Genomic DNA, 22,278 nt, shown 5'->3' with positions numbered 1-22,278 from the left:
CCTTCATTAGAACATGAGATAGAATCACAATGGAAGCAGAATGAAAGATTTACATTTTGGTTGTAAATGTCTAGCTGTACTCTGATGTGCATCTTGTTTCCCATCCACTTTTGTCCCCAGGACATGGACTGTTGGTTCACCGATGTCTAAGAGGTGTTTTGTGCTTCTGGGTTCCCTCTCCTTAAATTTTTCAGCAGGACCACCAAAGTCCATTTTCCAGCCTCTTTGGTTGATTTGAGTCTAGCTTGGTCCTTCTCCCTGCCTGAATCAGCTCTGGACACTTCTCGCTTCAAGGTCTTCCTAAGAAACTCAGTTTCCTTAGTTTCCCTTCAGTCCCACTTCCATTGAGCATTACTTGCTTGCTGAAATGTTATTCACAGATTTCAGTAGGGGAGTTGGACAGCAGAAGACTTAGGCTACTTCTTCATACAACACATGACAGGGAGTTGCGACAAAGTTAAAGTTTGTTTTAAGGTTTGAAAGAATCCAGGTGCATGAAGTTCTCGCGCAAGTACAGCTGGGAAGACTATGATTCAACCATCACATTTGTAGTTTGTTTCTCTTTCATGTTGCCGGCCTAGTTAATGTAGCCAACTAAAGTTTGCTAGCTTTAACCATAGATACAGTAGTTAAGTAGTTAAGCTACCGACCTAGTTTACATAGCTAACATAGGTTTGTTAGCTTTCGCCTTAGTTGAAGAAGTTACGTAGTTAAATTATCTACGTAGTAACATAGCTAACATAGGTTTGTTAGTTTTAGCCTTAGGTGAAAGTTACATAGCTACATTACCTACGTAGTTTACATAGCTAACATAGGTTCATTAGCTTAAGCCTTAGGTATCGTAGCAATAGAGATATGTTACCTACCTTATTTACGTAGCTAACACAGCATCATTAGCCTTAGTATTGGTATGGTAGTTAAGTAGCTACATTACCTACATAGTTTATGTAGCTAACTAAGCTTTCTTAGCTCATCCTTAGGTATGGTAGCTATGTAGCTACATCACCTACCTAGTTACATAGCTAACATAGGTTCTTTAGCTTAAGCTTTACCTATGGTAGTAATGCAGCTATGTGACCTACCTACTTCACATAGTTAACAAAGCATCATTAGCATTAGCATTGGGTATGATAGTTATGTACCTATGTAACCTACATAGTTTATGTAGCTAATGCAGCTTCATTAGCTTTATCCTTAGGTATGGTTGTGATGTAGCTATGCCACCTACCTAGTTTATGTAGCTAACTAAGCTTTGTTAGCTTGATCCATAGATACGGTAGTTAAGTAGCTACATTACCTACCTAGTTTACATACTTAACATAGGTTTGTTAGCTTTAGTGTTAAGTATGTAAGTGATGTAGCTACATCACCTTCCTAGTTTATGTAGCTAACATAAATTTGTTAGTTGTAGCCTTAAGTATGATAGTTATGTAGCTAAATTACCTACCCAGTTTACATAGCTGAAATATGTTCATTAGCTTAAGCTTTGGGTATGGTTGTAGCTGTGTAGCTATGCCACCTACCTAGTTAATGTAGCTAACTGTTAACTGAAGCCTTAGATACTGTAGTAAAGTAGCTACATTACCTGCCTAGTTTACATAGGTAATATAGGTTTGTTAATTTAGCGTTAGGTATGATGTTATGTAGCTACATTACCTTCCTAGTTTATGTAGCTAACATAGCGTTATTAGTCTTAGCATTGGGTATGGTAGTTATGTAGCTATGTAACTTACCTAGATAATGTAGCCAATGCAATTAGCTAAAGCTAAAGGGATTAAAAAAATAAGTCAGATAATAAATGATTGCCCAGCTCTGATTGAAATGTTATTGTCACATTTATAAGTTGTATTTCTTCCATTATTCTCCAAGTTTTCACAGTGAAAACACATAAGTAGAGTTTTTGCAGAGCAAATGAACTTCTCTCCTGCTCGAGTTTGATTTTCTCGTTCCTTCTTCACTTCAGAAAGCATAGAGTAGTAGCCACTGAGGGGGAAAGAGCAGGTTATCCAAGGTTTCCATCTCACTTTATCTGCCAAAGGTAGTTGAAGGAGCGACACTTGGCAGGGGTGTGACTTCTTACACCGGGGAAACCTCTGGGTTATCGACATTTCACTGCCACAGTTCAGGCCGGCGACACAAGGCGGGAAGAGAAAAGCGGAATTTTCCTCCCGATGCATCAGAGCCACTGACTGTATTTACAGTATAAGAAACAAGTGTGCTGGAGCAGCTCCCTGCCACGCGCCTCTTCCTCACCAGTCTTCTTCAAAGCCTTGGCTGTGAGCTGTTTTTCCCGGCAACTTCAAAGCCTCCCTCCTACAAACGGTTGCCGGGAAAGGACCAGCAACAAGTCAACATGACCGAGGGTTGCTCGCTCTCATACACCCGTCTCTCTCTCTCACATGCATGCGTGCACGCTCCTCTTCTTCCTCCCCTCAGGGAAACACTAGCTTGACATCACTGCTTGCAAGAGAGTCATATTTATCTTGTGGCAGACACTGGCGGAGCAGCCTTATTTTAGACGGATGCTTTCAAGTGCTACGATTCACAACATCTCCTCATTCATTCAAGAGGAGCAACAAAAGGCTGGAAAGCGCATCTACAAAGACGTGGCTCTCCCCAGGTGAGTTGGCAGTGATCTGTTTGATGTGCCTCGTGGAAGCATAAAGGAATGACCTGAATGCAATTATTCACACTGGAAACAGAACATCAGTGGGCTGTGAGGACACTCAGAGGGGCCTTTGTCGTAAATGTCAGTCATTTCCCAGCTTGAAGTGGAAAACAATCTCCTCTGTCAGCCCAAATGGGCCATTTGTAATAAGATATAACCCTTCCACAATGTATTCAAATTGAATTTGGACAATGGATGTAACAAGCAGCCAAATGTTCCTTTAACTGTCCACGTTAAGTGGTGTAAATTACCTTATTGGTTCATCTCATTACTTTCCTGCCAATCGCCAATTAGGCTCACCTCCTCCAGAGCCCTTGAGACGCTTTCATTCTCATGCATCAAAGCTGTTTAAATTGATTGTATCTCATCTGCTTGACATGTATGACCGTTTGCAAGGGAATTAATGTACTCCGATGAAACCTTGATGAGCTGCTGTTTACAGTTTTTCATAATTCCTAAGACACATTTCCCATCACGTTCTTCCCTTTTCTCTAAACTGTGAACACAACACCCGGTTTACAAGCTGCACTCACGAAACCTCTGATTCTAAGGTCAAAATCAGCAAATCACATCAGAACCAAACTGTTCTCACATCGTCAACACAGCAGTGTGAAAAAAAACACACACAAGAACAGCCATAAACACATGTAACTCAAAAGAAAACAGCAATCAGAGATCACTCCAGGGAGAAGTTTGTCCACCAGTCAGTAGTAAGTTGGCAAGTAGGTTGAAGTTTTTTTCTTCAATGGCTGATAAAAACACAAAACATGCAGTTAAGTTTTACATAATAAATATTTAAAGATCTAAAATCTTTGAACGGAGCCAATCTAAACACAAAAACTACTGCACACTTCAACATTACTCCTAAATGTAATAAGTTGGTTCAATATGTTCCTGCACTACGTTGTGTTCCGACTTGGCTTTCCTGTGTTGCATTACTACATTGTGCTACAACAAAGCATTACTCACTTTGTTGCTTCACTGTTACTCTACTACAGGGGTCATCAGGTAAATTTGCACAAGGGCCACATTTAGAGACAGAGACTCTGGAAGCCAGACTTTGGGCTAATTAACATATTAGTGAGTCAGTTTTAGTATTATCTTTAGAATCCCAGAGAATGGACCTCCCCAATTGGGATTTAGCAATATTAACCCATTAATGAGACTTTTTAACACCTTTCCACTACTTCATTCAGCCATTAATGCTACATTTGATGCCACTCTTAACCCATTTTGATAGTTTTTTACACTTTTTACCACTTTTTAACCCCTATTAGCCACTTGGTTGCCAATTATTGCCCGTGTGCCACTTTTAATCCATTTTCACCACTTTGCCTGGATATTTTTGCCACTTTGGATACTTTTGCCAATTTTTGCCATTCTTTAATCTTTAATTTTGGATTGATTTTTGCAACTTTTCAACTATTTTTGCCACTTTTCATCTGTTTTGCCACATTTTAACCCCTTTTAATCGCTGTGTTTGCACCATTTTTGCCCATTTTAATCACGTTTTGATACTTTTTACCTCTTTTACCAATTTTTGCCTCATTTTAACCTTTTTTCATCACTTTTCCAGCCAATTTTGTCCCTTTGTGCCACCCCACAACCCATTTTGCTGCTTTCTAACCCCTTTTCACCACTTTATCTGGCCATATTTGCAACATTTCCACCAGTCTTAACCCACTTTTTGACATATATTTAAAAAGAAACTTTGCCTGTAATGGCTGATAAGTGAATTTCGGTTAAAAACAGATCAAATGTTTAGTCATTCTAAAACTTTTTCAATATTAAATGTTATTATATTATTTTTGGGGTGGGTTTAACAGCTGCAGACATTTAGAGGCAAAAAATACCCTTTTAACCACAACACTGTCTGACTGTCTGATATGACCCCCGGGCCGCCAGTTGTTGATTAGTGCTCTTCTATGATGCATAACTACGTTGCATTAAAACTGTGATCAGATATTGCTTTGCAGTGCTCATTGCTATTTAGCATTATTACACTGGGTTTCTACATAGTGTTACTAGGTCACATTACTATCTTGCATGACAATGTTGCATTTCTACATTGTGTTACTACCTTATGTTAATCAATTGAATTAATACATTACATACTACATTGCTTTAGTACGTTGCATTTCTATGTTACGCTACTATAGGCCTATTCAATTAGCGGCCTGGGGGGCCACATTTGGCCCCAGAACCAACCCCCATGTGGCCCAGCCTTTGGTCATGCTAGAGATGCAGAGGGCAACCTGTTTCCAACGTTTTCATAAATTGTTTCACTATGTTGTACCCTTATTTTGCAATGCTTTATTCGCTAAGTTGCTTTCCTATGCTGCTTCGCTACATCATTTTACGAGGTTCCTTTCCTATTTGTTTGACTGTGTTGCTTAACTACATTGCCTCACTAAATTCACTTTGCTGCATTGCTGTACTATGTTGCATTACTAGCTTACTTCACTACATTCCCCACGTTGTTTCCCTATTTCTTTGTCAGTTGCTTTGCTAATTTGCATTGCTACAAAGTTGTTTTACAACGTTGTTTTATTACATTGCTTTAATAGGTTGCTCCACTTTGTTGCAGCGTATACTCCACTATGTAGCATTCCTACGTTGCTTTACAAGTCAATTGTTGCCAACTATTTTTGATCAACTTACTGTTTCAGGTTTACCAAAAGGGGGCTCAATTCAATAACACAGTTTAGATAACTGACCATTTGATTTAGAGAGAAGGATTTTAGCAGCAGGGAAAAACTATAAGAAAAAGCTCATATCAGGGTCACTTTGAAAGATAAATATGATCAAATTTTGCCAAGAATGCTTCAAAAGTACGAAAACATCTTTTGAAAGCGTGTTCTCACCCGTCAAAAAGGTTGCAGGACTCGACACAGGTTCGGCCTCGTCTAAAATACCGACAGGAGAGACACTGGTCGGGTCCTGGACCCCAGCACCCGTCGTCTGAACACATCTGATCACATATCATCCGCTGTTGGGCTGCAAAGAGAAAAACAGAGAGAGAATAAATATCCAGTACCCTGGGTGTATAAAGACTTATATAGACTGAAGGTAAACACATAATGGTACTCAAGTGAGGAAACATGATACAGTGAATAGAAAAAATATTTATGGATTTGTTTATCATACATGTAAGTAAATAGGGGCTGATGTAACACAGCAGTAATGCTGGACAAGGTTTCAATCATCAGTTAATGGGCAACAAAAAGGCTGGTGAGTCCATAAATTCCCAGTAAAAGGACACTTCAGGTGCATTATCCAGCCTATACATGCCCACCTTACTAAGGAGGACAGGGACCATTGAAGTGTGTTTTCTATGAAACCAAAGTGGGCAATCCTTCAATATTTTCTCATGATCCAGACTTATGTTTCTACAATCTCAACTCCAAAAAAGTTGTGTAAAATGTTAATAAAACAGAGTGCAACGATATGCAAATCAGCGCATCCAAGCCAAAGCTCATTTAAAAAGGTAAACTGAATATATATATATATGAATATATGTGTATACGAGACATTTTGCACAGCGTCCCGACTTTTTTGGAATTGATTGAAAACTTGTTTAACAATGAGGTTGGTTAGCTGAACAGTCTTGTCATGCTCATACACAAACACTTAGGTTATTATGAGTGCATTATTTAGGAACAATGATCCGGCCACTGTGAAGCTGGTGATTACGCTCTTCAGCCAATCAGAATCAAGAATTCACCCTGGATGGGGTATATACATGCTATATACGGGGTGGGTTAACTTGTCTCAGTAAACTTGTATCTATTCTTTAATCTGGCCTCTTGGGATAAGTCTTGACTTATTGTGTGACTCTGTGTTGCTCCAGCCGAGGGCTGCTCAGCTGTGGGAGTAAACATCTGTATTCCCCACACCTCCACCATTAAAAAACACCCCAAACTTCACCTGAAGCCCCCCCTTTTTTGTTTTCCAAGTCAAACACCAACAATCGATGCAGCTGCTCATTGCGCTCGACGCGTCCTCCATCCTGTGAGTGACACCCACGTCCCCGGCAGGGTCGCCCGGCAGAGGCCGAGCCCTTTGTCAACAGCCGAGCAGTCGATGTTAGACGGGGGAGATGAGTCTAATGAAGAGGCCAGTGTAAGGCCCTATCAATCGATGTCTTACACACACACTACACTCATTAACTGGCTAATGATAGCAACCACTGCCTGGCAGGGATGAGAAAAACTACAGTGGGCCATGTCTTTGTTTGCTAGTTATCACTGTCTGACATATACAGCTAAAATACCAAACAAAATTGCAGTTATTACCCAAATTGTGGGGATTTTTTTCATTCTATTGCTGTGTTGTTTATTTTAATGTTTGAAATCACTGCCAGGGGGTAGGTGTCAAAGAAAGGGATTAGTATGCTGCAGAAACCTTTTTGAATTTAGTTTCAATGGCACAGACTCTTGAGTGGAACAATCAATAATAAAATAAATGATAATAAATGAATAATAACATTAATTATAACTAATCATAAATATTACAGATATATATAAATAATGAGAATGAGATTTTTCTAAAGAACATGTGAGGGGTGCAGCTTTGTCCACAGGGGGCGCCAAATCAACCCAAGCTAAAAGTTCCTCACAGGGGTTTTTACAAGCTTTCAGTCTGAATGACTTGTCTCTCTTTTCTTGGGACTTGTCTGTGTTCACATTTAGTCCCGAATCGCCTGTATTCACTTGGGTTTTGACTTGGGACTTGCCATTCTTTGTTCAGGACCAGATTGGGAGTCGCTGGCTTTGTTGGGGACTTTAATCTTGACATGTCTCCCTTTACTTTGGGCTTGACTGAGGATTGGAGTTATCTAGTCTTGCCTGTCTTTACTTGGGACTTCACTTAGGATTTTCCTGCCGTAACTAGGGATCAGACTCTGGACTAGCCTGTCCATACCAGGGAACTGAGTCTGGACCTGCCTGCCTTTACTAGAGAACGAGTACTATGGCTGACCTAGTACCATGGGACCATGGCTGCCGTTACTTGGGGATTGACTCTGGACTTGTTTATCTTTACTCAGGAGCTTACTCTGGACTTGATGGCCTCAACTGGGGACCTGACTCTGGATCTGGCTGTATTCACTCGGGGCCTGACTCTGGACTTGCCTGTTTTTATTTAGGAACTGACTCTGGACTTGGCTGTCTTTACTGGGGACCTGACTCTGACATGTCAGCCCATACTTGAAACCTGATTCTGGACTTAACTGCCTCTACAAGGGAACTTAATCTGGACTTGTCTGCTTTTACTAGGGACCTGACTCTGGGCTTGGCTGCCTTCACTTGAGAACTGACTCTGGACTTGCCTGTCTATACAAGGTGACTGAGTCTGGACTTGTCTGCCTATACTGGGGAACTGACTTGGACCTGCCTGTTGATTCAAGGAAATTGAGTCTGGACCTGCCTGCCTTTACAAGAGACCTAGTAACATAGCTGCTATTCTTTGGGGACTAACTCTGGACTTATCTGTCTTTTTCTGGGCACTGACTATGGAATTGCCTGTCTATACTACTGAACTGAGACTGGACTTGCCTGTCTATACTAGGGAACTGACTCTAGGGACTTGCCTGTCTGTATAGGGACTAATTCTGGTCATGCCTGCTTATTCTAGGAAACTGCCTCCGGACTTGCCTGTATGTTTAAGGAGCTGACTCTGGTCTTGCCTACCATTTCTAGGGAACTGCCTCTGGACTTGCCTGTCTTTTCTTGAGAACTGACAAAGGACTTGCCTCTCTGTACTAGGGAACTGACTCTGGTCTTGCCTACCATTTCTAGGAAACTGACTGTGGACTTGCCTGTCTTTACTCAAGTCCTGAACCTGGAAATGCCTTTTTTTTAACTTGGGATCTGACACTGGACTTGCCTGTCTATACTTGGAACCTGACTCTGGATATGCCTGTCTATACTTGGGACCTGACTCTGGATATGCCTGTCTATACTTGGGACCTGACTCTGTACTTGCCAGTCTTTACTAGGAAACTGACTCTGTACTGGTCTGTCTTCACTGGGGGACTTGACTGAGGACTCTGGAGTTGTCTGGACTAGCCTGTTTTTCCTCGGGACTTGAATTGGGATTTGCCCTTCTTTACTTTGGACTTGCCTACCTTTACTTGAGAGTTGACTTTGAACTGGCCTGTCTTCATGTGGATTTGAATCAGTATTTGCACGTTTTACTCAGGGATGGAAAAATTGCCAACTATTTGCAAATATTAATATTAGCCATTGTATTAGCCTAGGTTCTAGCCATAAATATCATTACATTTCATGTTAGCCATATTCACAACACGAGTCCAGATAACCACAAAAATAAATCCTGAACTTTCAACAGCAGTAATTTGTTTTCAGTTATTTCACACATGGCTATATTTTTATATTTTTTGCATTTATCATTTATACTCTCTTGTAATTTAGAGTAGGTTCCATTATGCTTGCCATTAAAAATGCTAACCATTCTTCAGGTAAATTGGATTTGCATTTTCTGTGACTGACATTGGTTGGGTACTCTCGTTTCTGAGTCTAACTAGGAATGCGTTGATGAGTAAATCCTGTGATCATTCCTCTCAAGCCTTTCAGGGTTGTAATATTCGTACCATCTGCAGCCAAAGCCTCATGTAAACTCAGTTCCATCAGGTGTTTACTCTCCCCGTGGCCTGCAGTGGGCTTACATCCACCTCTGTGCATGACACATTAAACACTTTGCTCGCAGGGAGCTGAATATGGGCTTTCATGGCCACTGAGCGAGAGTGACACAGTTGCCTTGGAAACGGACATGTCAGTGGAGTGGAGTTGGATTTGTGGAGAGATAAGAGGGGGGTCTAACTTTGGAATTAATTAGACGGTCTAACAGGGAAGGAAAAAAAGAGAACCAGAGAGCTTAGTAGGTGTTTAACTACTGCTAAATATGTACAAGTTAGTAGATAGGCATATGTGAGGGCATTTACAGCAAATCCCAGCATGATTTCCATCACCATGTCAATAAATACCACTTATTCAGTTAGTTTGAATAATAAAGTGTTTTTGGTTCAAACACAAACATTCTGGTGACTCATTGATGGCGGTGCCATTAAGTCAAGGTTTTTTCAGTTAATTGATTTTTTTGTGTGTTTCAACTCAATTAATTTTTGCAATTGCTGCCAAAAATCCACCTTTGCAAATGTGGGTTTATGTGACTATTTATCTTTTTTTTTTTAATTAATTCCTTATTATACAAATGAGTAAGTATTGGGTTTCAGTTCAGTGCAGAACTTTTGGGGCACATTCATGCCAAAAACTGAGGCTGAGGTAAGGCATAGATGTGGCAAGTAAGCCCACCTTAGGGCACCAATGGGCAGAAAAGAGGATCAACACAACCCCAGTCGTCCTCTGGATGTCCTTGCATAATGCTAGGGGTTTGGGAAATAATCTGTTAAATAACAAAGCCCACATCTATCAGTTGGAGAAAGGTGGGGATGTGGTGGTTAAGCATGGCCAAGGGTATCATCCAAGCAGGTTGTAGGGTTGCCACGGGCCTCTGGTAGTGCTGTGGAGGGCCCAATTATTGCCGATAGTCTTGTTTTGGGTGAAAAGGCCTGGTGATGATGCCTTAGTGCCTCATACCTATGCACATGACAGCATAACAATCCAAGTACCTGCAGCTGCAGGATTTATTAGCTAGCATTAGCATTGCTTTCCTATTCTATATCAAAGGGAAATACATCAAAATTCTGTCATCTTGAAGTTGAACTCCCATAGATTGTGTATGTCTTTGCAAATCAGGGAATTTAACCACCAATGCAAGGACTTACTGCATTCTTTTGGGTCTTGGTTGTTCCGGATCAGGACTTTTTGGCTGGTCGTCCTGAAGAGCGATGTCCAGTTGACCGTGTTGTAGAAGCACAGGCGACTGTTGTTGAAGATGTAGACGTTGCCGGCACTGATCTCATCCAGAGACTGGAACTTAAGAGAGGAGATCCAACGCTGCTTCAAGATCAGGAGAGAAATGCCACTTCCACTAGAAGAGGAGAATTAAAAACAAAAATTGCTTAATCATGAGGAGAAACAAAGAAAAAGACAAGGGACTAGAGGGAAAACATTAAGTCTAAAACAACAAGAAACAGTGAAATTTAAAGAAAAGGGTAAAGATAAAAGCTGAAGTAGGGAGGAAAACAAGTATAGTAGAGAAAAAGAACAGCGTTGCAGGTTAAAGTTGAAATAAAAATATGTGAAACAGCGTTAACTGAGGAGATAGAAATATAGAATAAAGGTAGAAGCTAGGAGGATGCAGAAGGAGGCAGCTTCAAGTGCAAAATTGCTGAGCTGCTGAAAAAAAAAAAAAAAAAGAAAAGAAAACAAGGCCAGATCTCCTTTAACTCTGTCGCTGCTACGCCTCGGATCTGCCACTTGCAAGCCAACGCAACACAAACCCTGGAATCAAAACAGGGCTAATCAAAGCTGCGTCACTAGCGATGCTTCAAAGAGGCTCTCTGCAGAACAACACGGGCTGGGCAGCTCATTAAGCTCCGACAGTAGCCTTTCATACACAGGAAAACAGCAAGACAGAAAGAGATGTGAAGTAGGGCTGTCAGGATACCAGTATTTTAATCTTGGATATGATACTTCAGATGCTATCAATAACTGTTTGATACCATGGAAACAGAAAAAAGTCCTTGGCACCCAGTGGTGGGTATTTTCTTGTTTTTAACAGCAGAAAACCCCCCTGCACAGAGTTTACTTTGCAGAAAGAACAATGGTTTATTTGCAATTTCAGAGAGTGTACAGGAGTTTTCCTGTGTTGTTTCAGCACTTTTTATTTTAACAATCTCTAAAATAACAAAGATTGTATCATTTAAAACAACTGTCATTTGTAGAACGTCATCAGCATATAGGCGAACCATATATTCATTTTCTGACATGTGCTATAACAGTATTTCAGCATCGCTTTCTTTCTCCTAAAATGCCACCAAAAGAAGAGGAAAAGAAGTACAACAAACTAACAGTATTTCAGAGGATATGAGGGTATCATCAGCATATCGGTGAACTCTGCTTTCTTTTCCTGCTCTGAGGACCATCCAGAGAGTCAATCCACAATTTGCCCTGATTGGACATGCATCCATACTTTTTGCTTTATACTGTGATAATGAATACTTTGGGTTGTTTTCTTGTTTTATACATCTATTAAAATCCTGAAGGTTACTTCTTTTAAATTAAGAGAGTGACTTAAATCAACCAGCATTTCTATCCCGAGGAACAAGATAAATAAGATCTTGAGAAAACAACTGAAAGCCACTCCTTTTTACAGAGAAATAAGTACATTAAATGTATGCCTATGTTTAGGCCCTCCATATGTACAAAACAATGTCCAGTCAATACTTTAGTTGTGCAGAGAGTTATGCATATCAGTAGTCAAAAAGAAACCATAAGACAGAGAAAGTCTATCTAGAATGATGGCTTAGAAGAGAAGGTGTCATCTGCATAGTGGTTGACTCCAGCTTACTTTCCTTACGTATCCAGGATGCTATATATTAACTACTATTGAAGTATTTATTATACAATGTTTCATAGTTGCTTTACTTGCCCTTAAAAGTATGAATGTCAATGTCAAGTCAAAAGACCCAGGAAACTGGATGACAAAGGCCCAGTAACTTAGCAGTCTGTATATACGCAAACATAATCTCACCTTCCTGAATGGGAAGATTTGAATGAAAGATTTTCAGATGCCATCACGTCAAGTAATAGGTCAACAAAGAAAACTAGATGACAGGAAGTTACTATAAAACAAAGGAATGACTTGATTTCAATGGCTTAAAATATATGTGTGTCATCTGCATATCAGCAAACCTGATCTCACCTTCTTAAGTAGGACAGCGCAGAGCAGGATGTAGTCGGCCAAAATACAGTTGACTAATAAATCAAACAATGTTCTAACACTGCCCTAAAATATATGAACTCCATGTAATGTCATGTAAATGGGTTAAACAAGGAATTTAGATAACAAAATGTGTGTTGAATTAACACAGACGTACCTGTAAAGGGTGCGACCTCCAATGGTTGCCAAGTTTGAAAACACACTCAGGTCTGTCATGTTCTCAGGCCAGGACTGGATGTTGAGGTAACCTTTAAGACACATCAGGTAAATCAGGAAAAAATACTCAAATTCAAAGAATGTATTTTCCAACAGAAAATGGGAAAGTCTATTTTTCTGTGTAAAAATGGTGAAAGAGAGGGAGCGGAAAACGCACAACAAGTTTGGGTTAATTTGAAGGATCACAAAGAGCAAGGCAATGAAAGTAATCATTTTAACCAATTTATTCAGTTGTGAAAAGCATTGCAATTGCTGGTTGTAGAAGTTCAGCAATGTAAGTGAGGTTCAAGCAATTCTTTTCAGGAAATGTACTTGAAGACAATATATGCTAATTAAAAGAATAGATTTAATATTCCACACAATCTGTCCACTTACGCTTGCCTTTAATGACTGATTATATCAGATCAGGATCTGTGGAAATGACATTAAAGGGACAGAGCAGGAAACGGCTGAGATAGAACGGCCATTGCTCTTCCTTATTACTTGGGTTTTCATTATGAAAATGCAGTTTCACTCCATTAGCCGTTTGGCTCAACTGCAAGTCGGGGTTTAATATGACTAAAGGGGTTGTATACAAGGTATTCCTCATCCCTTAGGGGGCTCTAATAGTTAATGAATAAATAAACTCCTGCTGCAGCATCTACTGTAAGCAGGAAGAACTATGAGACCCACAGAATATCCACCAGAGCACATTTTTGGAGTTCACCGATAAAGAAAAAAAGGCTTTCCACTTTTCTCTTAAAAGCTTTCTTTTACAGCCTCAGAGGCCATATAATCCACACACACAGTGTAATAATATTGTTTTGTCCACTCAATTTTTCCAAGGTGACTCCAGTGAGGCAGTCTCACCTGTGATCTCCTTCACAGTGCGGAACACGTTAAGACGCTCAGGGTCCAAAGGCCCAATACCGTGATACATGTCCCTGAGGAAAACAAACATGAAGCAGACACAAAGTAAGAGCACTCTTTATGCATACATAACTTTAGTGCAGCCTCCCTAAAAATACATCTTGAGATATAAATCTTGTGAACCTGGCGGCACCGTTTAGAAAACATTTTCTTAGTAACATAGCCAGAGACATTCCCTATTATACAGTCTGCTGTTCTGAGTGCTTTGACAATGCTCTCTGATTGAACAAAGTATATACAACAGCTCATTGACCTTCCCAAACACAATGGGGTATAAATGAAGAACGGGTTGACCTCTTAGTTCCAGTGGTCGCATTTTATACTCCGAGTGGATTGCGAGTAGGAACAACCTGTACTGCAATTAAACTGGACAAACCATGTCCATAATATTGCTTATTATGATTTAGTATGAATTATGTCAAGTAGTCAGAAAAAGTAAGCTGAACTGTATAACTTAAAACATTTATTTTCAGTATATTTCTATTGAAATACCCCAAAAAAGTTGCCACTAGTTGGAGCACCATAGGGCTTAGCGTCGGAGCAGCTAATATGAGCATCTTGTGGCCTAACAGGCAAATTTTTGTCTTGCAAAAATCCAAAGCCAAGCCAAAGAAAGATCCAACATTCACTAAATAAACTCAAATGGAGGCAGAATGTTTCTCTCCATTAGATTCTTAAATAGATGACTATTGGCTAGCTTTTTCATTCATGTCTAGCTAAACACAAGTTGTGATTAATCTCACCATCAGCTAGCATTAAAATTTTGTCCTACAAGTTGGTGGGGACCAAAGTAGAGCTAAAAATGTACGATTTTCAACTGCGAGTGGTAACAAAGTGACATGATGGATGCCAATGGTACTTTAAGATTTTTAAATAGGCGGCTAATGGCTAGTTTCACCATTCATAATTAGCTTATCACAAGTTACGCAAGCACAATCATTTTGTAGCGTAAGAACTTTGGTGGAGACTAAAGCAAAGCAAAAAACGTTTGATTTGTTGCAATGAGTTGTATCAAAATCTACAAATTAGCACAATAACAAACACCTATGCTGTTGTTAGATGGGTAAATAGGAAGCTGATGACTAGTTTCACCATTCGTAATAAGCTAAACCAGCCTTTCTCAAACTTTAGTGTGATTTGGCCCAATTTGAGACCTGAAAATTTTTTGAGCCCCATCACAATGCAAATGTTCCCTTCCATTAGATGTGTTAATAAGGCAAATGTTTGCTAGCATACATATTATGATATCATACAAGGCCAGTGGAAGTTGAAAGGATTCTCAACAACAACAAAAAATCACATGCAATGATAGCTTAGCAGCACACATTAGCATCACCTGAAGAGGCTAGATTCTGTCTCACAAAGACATGGATACAAAGTAGAGCCTCAGGGAGACTGAATATTGCATTTTAGAGAATGGGCCCTCACACTATGCCCAATAGATGCCAATTTTTCTCTATTAGAGGTTAAAATAGGGACGCTGTTTGCTGGTCTTTATGCTGCTACATCATGTTAGCTCAAGGATAAGTACTATTGATATGACCAGCTTACATACACAAGTACTGCTTGGCTTAAGAAGCTATTTCCGTCTGGCAAATTGGTGGAGACCAAAGCAAATTGACACTATACCCAAATACTAGCATATATACAGTGCTTAACAAATTTATCAGACCACCCTAACCCTAACCAAAGTAATGTTTATGCCACAGCTGCCCTAAATTAACAGCATTGGTAATTACCAAAATAATTTTTTATGTTTCTGCAATGGTTAATACACCAATATGTAGAAACTCTTTAACCCATATGATATTTTTAATGCTAAAATATAATTATTATTGTTATCCATGACTTTTTAAATATACTGATTTACAAACAAACTGAAAAAAAATAGTAAAGCACATTGATATTTCTTGATTAATATGTCAAATTATAGTTATTTACTTGCATTCCTGAAGAGAAAAATGAGTTTTAGTGGATGAATGTTATGCTTGATTAATTTCTGACTTCTCAGAGAAGCCCAGTGAGCCGGCTCAAATTTGGGTGAATTCAGTTTGAAATTCCTCATTCCTGTTCAAAATGGTAAAATGTGGAGAGCTCACTGAACATGAAAGAGTCCGCATTAAAGCACTTCATGATGCTGGATGGTCTTTGAGACAAATATGACAGGTGGTCTAATAAATTTGTTATGTACTGTATATATATTACAACATCATAGTAGCTCATGCCAAGCTATAAACAACCTGAACATCAACATAAAATAATTAGATTTAGTAGTTTTGTGGCTAAAGTTAGCATTTTGTAGCTTAAGATGCTAGCTATTATATCTTAATTGGTGGAGACCAAAGTAGAGCCAAATAGAAATGAACACTGGACTTCAAATAATGGACAGCAACTCTACACCCATTGATTCCCATGTTTCTTAACATTTGATGTGCCAATAAGTAACTATTAGTTAACATTATCAATATTGCATTATATTAGCCCAGTTGGTGGAGACCAAAATACAGCCTAAAGGGGATAAAACATGAACACTGACAAGGGAAACACCATACTCAGTAGACTCCAGTGTCTATCAGATTTAAATTTGTGTATAGACAACTTTTTGCAACTAACCTTGATGTCAACCCACAACACACCATGTATGGCATGCAAATAGTGTTAATTCGTATCGTATTGTGACACTTATTTATGTGTGTTTCAAGATTTTAGGGAGTTACAACTTGATCTGTGCTATCTTGAACTTATATCAAAATTTTACAAAGAAATCAGGTGTCAATGAGTACTTCTGGCATACAGTTACTCATAAAAATTGATCCCTCAAAGCATTGCTGGTGAGGTTTCCATCCATCACTTACCCTTTAATTCCAGTAATGAGGAAGATGAGGTTGCCATTGATTTTGGTGCAGTTGACAAATTTATCAATGTTGCTAGCATCCACTGTTTGAGCTGTCTGCAGGCTGCCTGTTCCAATTCCATCGCACACTGGTGAAATGAAACAAAATCATGTATTATTCAGAAATAATTAACTTTTAAGTTGCTATGGGTACAAGTAAATTGACTACTGTAGTGTCCTTACACAGCCTTGTAGCGCTATTAGCTATTTGTCAACTTAATTCTTAATACTCTTTAATGAAAGTAAAGCCATGCTTTGGTGCATAAGCAAGGCCATGGCCCCTCTGCATGCATTGGAAGTCTTTTGATGAAAGCACAGGCCAATCCACAGCCAATTCCTCCCTATAATGAATTCATTACATCTGCATTAATTACACTTGTGCTCTCGTGTGAGCCAAGTATTTCTGACACAGGCAGAGGGGATGATGAATAAGGCTTGCATTAAGTGGTGTAACCAGTTTTTGATGGTGATTTATACCAGCCAATTCCATATCTGAAATGTTAATTTGTTATCATTTCCCACAGTTCCTTGGGCTATCCCTCATTAACCCCTCCCCGTTGCGTGACGATGTAATCAAGAGATTAGCCAATCGATGGATGCCGCAGCCTGTGTATGGAGCCTGGAGGAAAACAGCATTGTCTTCCCCTCCCAGAGAGAAAGGGCAGATCATTTACCTTTTGTTGGAACAATATGATGAAGGGGCTAATCCACTGTATTGAACTGGAGTAATGCTGTTTAATTTCACATTAGACGTTTTAGGTATTTAGCTGATAGTGTCGCACAAAATGAGAGGTAATTACAGAGAAGGTAAGAGCTGCTTTTTGCCGTGGGACTATTTTATGTTAATTATCCAGTCAGCTGATGTAGGGATAAAGATTTGACCCCTGTTTATGCTGTATTTGTCATATTTATGTCTTGTACGTAATACAAGAGATAAAATAAACAGAGCATTAATGGTGGCTTAAGGGAGTGTCACATCCTGAAACTGGGAGCCTTAAAAATCCTGAATATGTTAGTGTATAAAGTGCTTAGTAATCCGTCAATGTCTGTCAGCATTCATTAAAATGGCTCAGATATTTAATCAACAGTAAGACAGAGGATGGATGTGAAAAATTTGGTTAAAATATGAGGGTGTCATCTGCATATTGGTGAAGTCAGCAGTTTTTCCACTCTGTATTAACTAAACATTTCCTGCATCAAACAACACTCCAACAATGTTTATGTCCCTTAAACTGTATGCATATCAATGTCATATGAAAGAACGTGTGAACTAAATATATTCGGTTGCATTCACACTGTGGCCAGGCTGCACAAGTCACAATGAAATCAGACTCATTCAAGCAAAGTATCAGTAACTTTTGCATGTAGATCTATGGACATGAATGGAGGCATCTGATAAGAGCCACTTTTTTAAAGTGATGTGAACAGGTGAAGAAAACATGATCAAAGCAAAAATAGCACTGAAAAGAAAAGGTGCTCAAAAAAGATAGTGTCATCAGCATATTGATTCACTCAAGTTTCCTTTCTTGCACTAAGAAGCATCCAGGAAGTCAATTAATAAATTAATCTTGAATCTACAGAAGCTTTCAGAGGATTTTCATCCATATGTTCTATTTTTTCTGGGTTAACAAGTGCATTTCTGTTGTTTTCTTGGTGGCTTTTTTATGTCTGGAAGACAACGCTGGTTTTCCTGTGCTTAACGTGTTATGGACACATTTTCAATTTTATGGACATACTGCTGTTAAGACAACTACAGATGTGCAGTGTGAATGCAGCCTTGGCAGTCCAACAAAGTAGCACTAAGACAGAGCATCTGTCTTTAGAAAGAGCTTAATATAAGAGGGTGTCATCAGCATATTGGTGAACTTGAGTTTCCTTTGCTGCACTGACAAGCATCCAGGAAGTCAATTAACAAATGAATCTTGAATCTACAGAAGCTTTGACAGGATTTGCATCCATACGTTGTTTTTTTCTGGGTTAACAAGTACATTTCAGTTGTTTTCTTGGTGGCTTTTTTACGTCTGGATGACAACGCTGATTATCCTGTGACTGATGTCTGTTATGAACATATTTTTTCTGCTAAATTTTATGAACATACTGCTTTAGACAACTGCAGATGTGCAGTGTGATACAGCCTTAGAGGACAAGAAGTCCAACAAAGTAGCACTGAGACAGCATCTTTCTGAAGAAAAGGCTCAATATAAGAGGGTGTCATCAGCATATAGGTGAACTCAAGTTTCCTTTCCTGCATTGAGAAGCATCCACAAAGTCAATCAACAAATGAATCTTGAATCTACAAAAGCTTTGAGGGGACATGCAGTCATACTGTCATTTTCTTGTAGTTGTATCTCTGGATGACAACACTTGATTTTCTGTGTTGATAAGTCAGTGTAAGCATAAAATATGGTTCTGAAACATACTGGTCAATTTCTTGTGGATATTTACGTCTTGACTGAAGGGCACAGGCCAAAGGGAAGTGGGAGCAAATCCCTTCAACTTATGTGAAGCAGACACTTCTATTTTCAGTGGCAGAGTTGGCAATGTATTGTTTTGTAATATTTTGAGGTTCTGTTTTTTTTTCCCACAAGGTTTAGGCTAGAACTGAAAAGACTTGAAATATTTTACTGTGTACAATGCATCTTGCTTTGACAGTTGTCCTTTTTTGATTTGAATAACAACAAAAATTAAACTTTCCCACAATATTGTAATTTTTTAAATGTACCTGTATTTGTTACCTCTCTTGTTGTGCTAATTCTGCTAGCTTGTTAAAGGTCATTAGCAATCTGTTACCATCAAGCTCACAAAAAAGGCCTTTCTTTCTTTTTCACCACTTTGCTGTGGAAAATCTAAGAACAGCCGGACATCTGCCCCTCAGATACTAAACGTAACAAACAGAAATAGTCAGACTCATGCTTATGGTCCTGCTTGCTTTATTTTGTCATAAGGAAACCTCAAAATTAAGAGGACGAAAAATGACTGTATGAGTCAGTGGAAAAAAAGAAGCATAAAGCCACTTTTAATGCTATTTTGGGATGGTTTTGATAAAACAGAGCCCTTTCATTGGCTAAAATAAAAAAAAAATGTTGATTTTTTTAGGAGTTTTTTTTTTTAGAATACAGCTATGAAAATGGTTTGTTTTAATAGAAAAAGCTTATCCGAGCCCCATACAATGAATTACTTTTCTCGGAAAGCTTTTAAAGTTATTCTCCCAGGCTGATCCAGTATCATCAGTTACTAAAATGCTACCAGATTAAATGGTTTAGCTACAAAAGCTCTTGTACAGTATATACAAAGCTGGAAAGGAGAAATCTGTATGTAACATCCTCCTTACTCTCTGAAAAATCACCATTTTTTACTCAGCGCATCTTCCACTTTGTTCTTCGTGTTACATCCTGCTGACACTGCACCCAGCGTGTCAGGGAGTGGCTTTAAAGTCAGTCTGTTGTCAGTTTATTTCTGCACTGAAACAAATGTGACAATCTCACAAGGCAACAGTCACCAGTTATGAGCGATGCCGGCTCTCTCCGGGCCAACAGGCAATAAAATACATCATCGCTCCTAGTTTCATCAAAAACGGACTGGCGGTGGCAGTTAAGGCTCACTCAAAGTGTCAAACTTTGACATGTACTTTTAGTGCTAGCATCAGACCCAACAATGTGATGACACTAAAGCAGTGGGGCTTCACTTTTCCAAGTTTTGACAAATAGTCGTTGATCTCTATGAACTCTTTTGATTTTTCACTATAATGTTAATATTCATGAGTAAAATCCCATGGAATTGGCTTAAAATCTATCAAGGTGGTAAGATTAAAAGAGGACCAATCAGAGTTAAGGTGGGTTAATCATTCGCAGATGTCCCCATTGATTGGATTATGAGGCTTTGTAGGTGGGATTATGTGTCTGAAAGTCAACATTTTCATGGCCAGCTGGCTTAATCCACAACCAAAATTCCAAAAAAGTTGGGGTGCTGTGTAAATAAAATGGAATGCAGTGATTTTCAAACCCATATTTCGTATTCACAATAAAACTGAAAGATGCAGATGGCAGCAACACATCTCAAAAAAATTGGGATGGGGCAACCAAAGGCTGGAAAAGTAACTGGCACCAACATAAAACAGCTGGAGGATTTTGCAACTAACACACAGCAAGTCAGTAACACGGCTGGGTATAAAAGCAGCATTTTAGAGAAGTAGAGTATAGAGAATATGGAGGAATCCCATGTGCAAGGACCGATAATCTCTGGACCCATACGTGGCACTGCATTAAAAACAGGCATGATTCTGTACTAGAAATCCCTGCATGGGCTCAGGAACACTTCCAGAAATCACTGTCTGTCAACACAGCTCCTAACGCCATCTACAAATGCCAGTTAAAATTGTGTCACATAAAGAAGAAGCCATATGTGAACAAGATCCAGAAACACGGTTGTCTTCTCTGGGCCAAAGCTTGTTTAAAATAGACCAAGGTAAAATGGAAAACTGTTCTGTGGTCACATGAATCAAAATTTTTTATTCTTTTGGGAAACCATTGACTAAGACTACATGGCATAGGCAGCTTAGACATCTGTAAAGGCGCTGTCAATGCTGAAAAGTAAAAAGAGGTTTTAAAGCATCATTGGCTCCCATCCAGACAATGCCTCTTTCAGGGAAAGTCTTCCATATTTTAGCAAGACAATGCTAAACCATATACCGCATCCATCATGACAACATGGCTTCACAGTAGAAGAGTCCAGACCTTTCACCAATAGAAAACATTAAATGAGAAATCCAGCGATAAAGACCTAGGACACTTGAGCAGCTATAATCCTACATCAGGTATGAATGGGACAACATTCCTCACTCAAAACTCCAGATAAAGGTCTTCTCACTTCCAAGACATTGACAGACTGTTTTTTTTAAAGAACAGCGGCTCCAACACGATGGTAAACATGGCCCTGCCCCTACTTTTTTGAGATTTGTTGCTTCCTTCAAATTCAAAATGAGCTAATATTTTCATGAAATGATCAAATGTCTCAGTAAATTCTACTGATAATAAAATATGGGTTTTATTTATATTACACACAGTGTCCCAACTTTTTTGGAATTCGGGTTGTATTAAGGGAATTAATGGTAAATCAAACCATTAAACTATTATAATGATGAAAACAGAGCGATCTGAGGTGCTGTCCGTTAAAAACTGACATGTAAAGATGGTACTGGATTTACCTTTGGGGCAGATGTCAGTGCAGGGGATGCACATTTTGATGCGGTTCTCCTCCACTTCCATCTTGTTGCTGGGACATGCTCTGACGCAGGAGCTGTGGTCCACCACAAAATTATCTGGCGGTAAGAGAAAACAAAAACAAGTTGATAAGTAGAGTAAATTAATTTTAAAATATAAAATCAAAGTGTGGCATTAAGTCTTGGAACAATTTCCTGTAAAGAGCACTCTAATTGCGAGAAATTGATTGTATTTTAATCACATTTGTATAATGATGAAAACTAATGGTCTAAGGCTATATTGCTCAGCAAAAGTAATGAATCAAATTAGTACTTGGTGGCTGCGGTGCTAAAGTGCGACTGGTGTATGCTTATTTGATGATCAGTGGAACTTGAATATGCAATCTGTTTTTGTCGCTTGACTTTCTGTGCACGCTTGTTGATTTACTGCTGCACTCTGACTTCATATCACTGTGAAAGCGACGTCTCAGATTTACTTCCTTTTCAGCTGCCAGAAGTTGAAACAGA

General features: G+C 39.1%; 1 protein-coding gene across 5 annotated transcripts in view; it reads right to left on the bottom strand.

Moving 5' to 3' along the window:
- Positions 1-22,278, bottom strand: part of LOC121506114 (receptor tyrosine-protein kinase erbB-4-like) — a 497,295-nt gene that overhangs the window by 126,198 nt on the left and 348,819 nt on the right. For all 5 annotated transcript variants that reach the window (XR_005991613.1, XM_041781682.1, XM_041781685.1 and 2 more), the window contains exons 8-13: positions 21,757-21,870; positions 16,516-16,642; positions 13,601-13,674; positions 12,693-12,783; positions 10,476-10,681; positions 5,533-5,665 (exon numbers count right to left, since the gene is read on the bottom strand). Coding sequence is in view for 4 of the 5 variants with exons in the window: in XM_041781682.1 (XP_041637616.1) it covers positions 5,533-5,665; positions 10,476-10,681; positions 12,693-12,783; positions 13,601-13,674; positions 16,516-16,642; positions 21,757-21,870 (745 nt within the window). In the remaining variant the exon portion in view is untranslated. The remainder of the gene's footprint in view (positions 1-5,532; positions 5,666-10,475; positions 10,682-12,692; positions 12,784-13,600; positions 13,675-16,515; positions 16,643-21,756; positions 21,871-22,278) is intronic.

Source organism: Cheilinus undulatus, linkage group 24, assembly GCF_018320785.1.
Source record: "Cheilinus undulatus linkage group 24, ASM1832078v1, whole genome shotgun sequence".
In the NCBI taxonomy this organism is placed as follows: Eukaryota; Metazoa; Chordata; class Actinopteri; order Labriformes; family Labridae; genus Cheilinus; species Cheilinus undulatus.
Note: the sequence above shows the minus strand (reverse complement) of the source record. Positions and strands in the feature narration are given on the sequence as shown.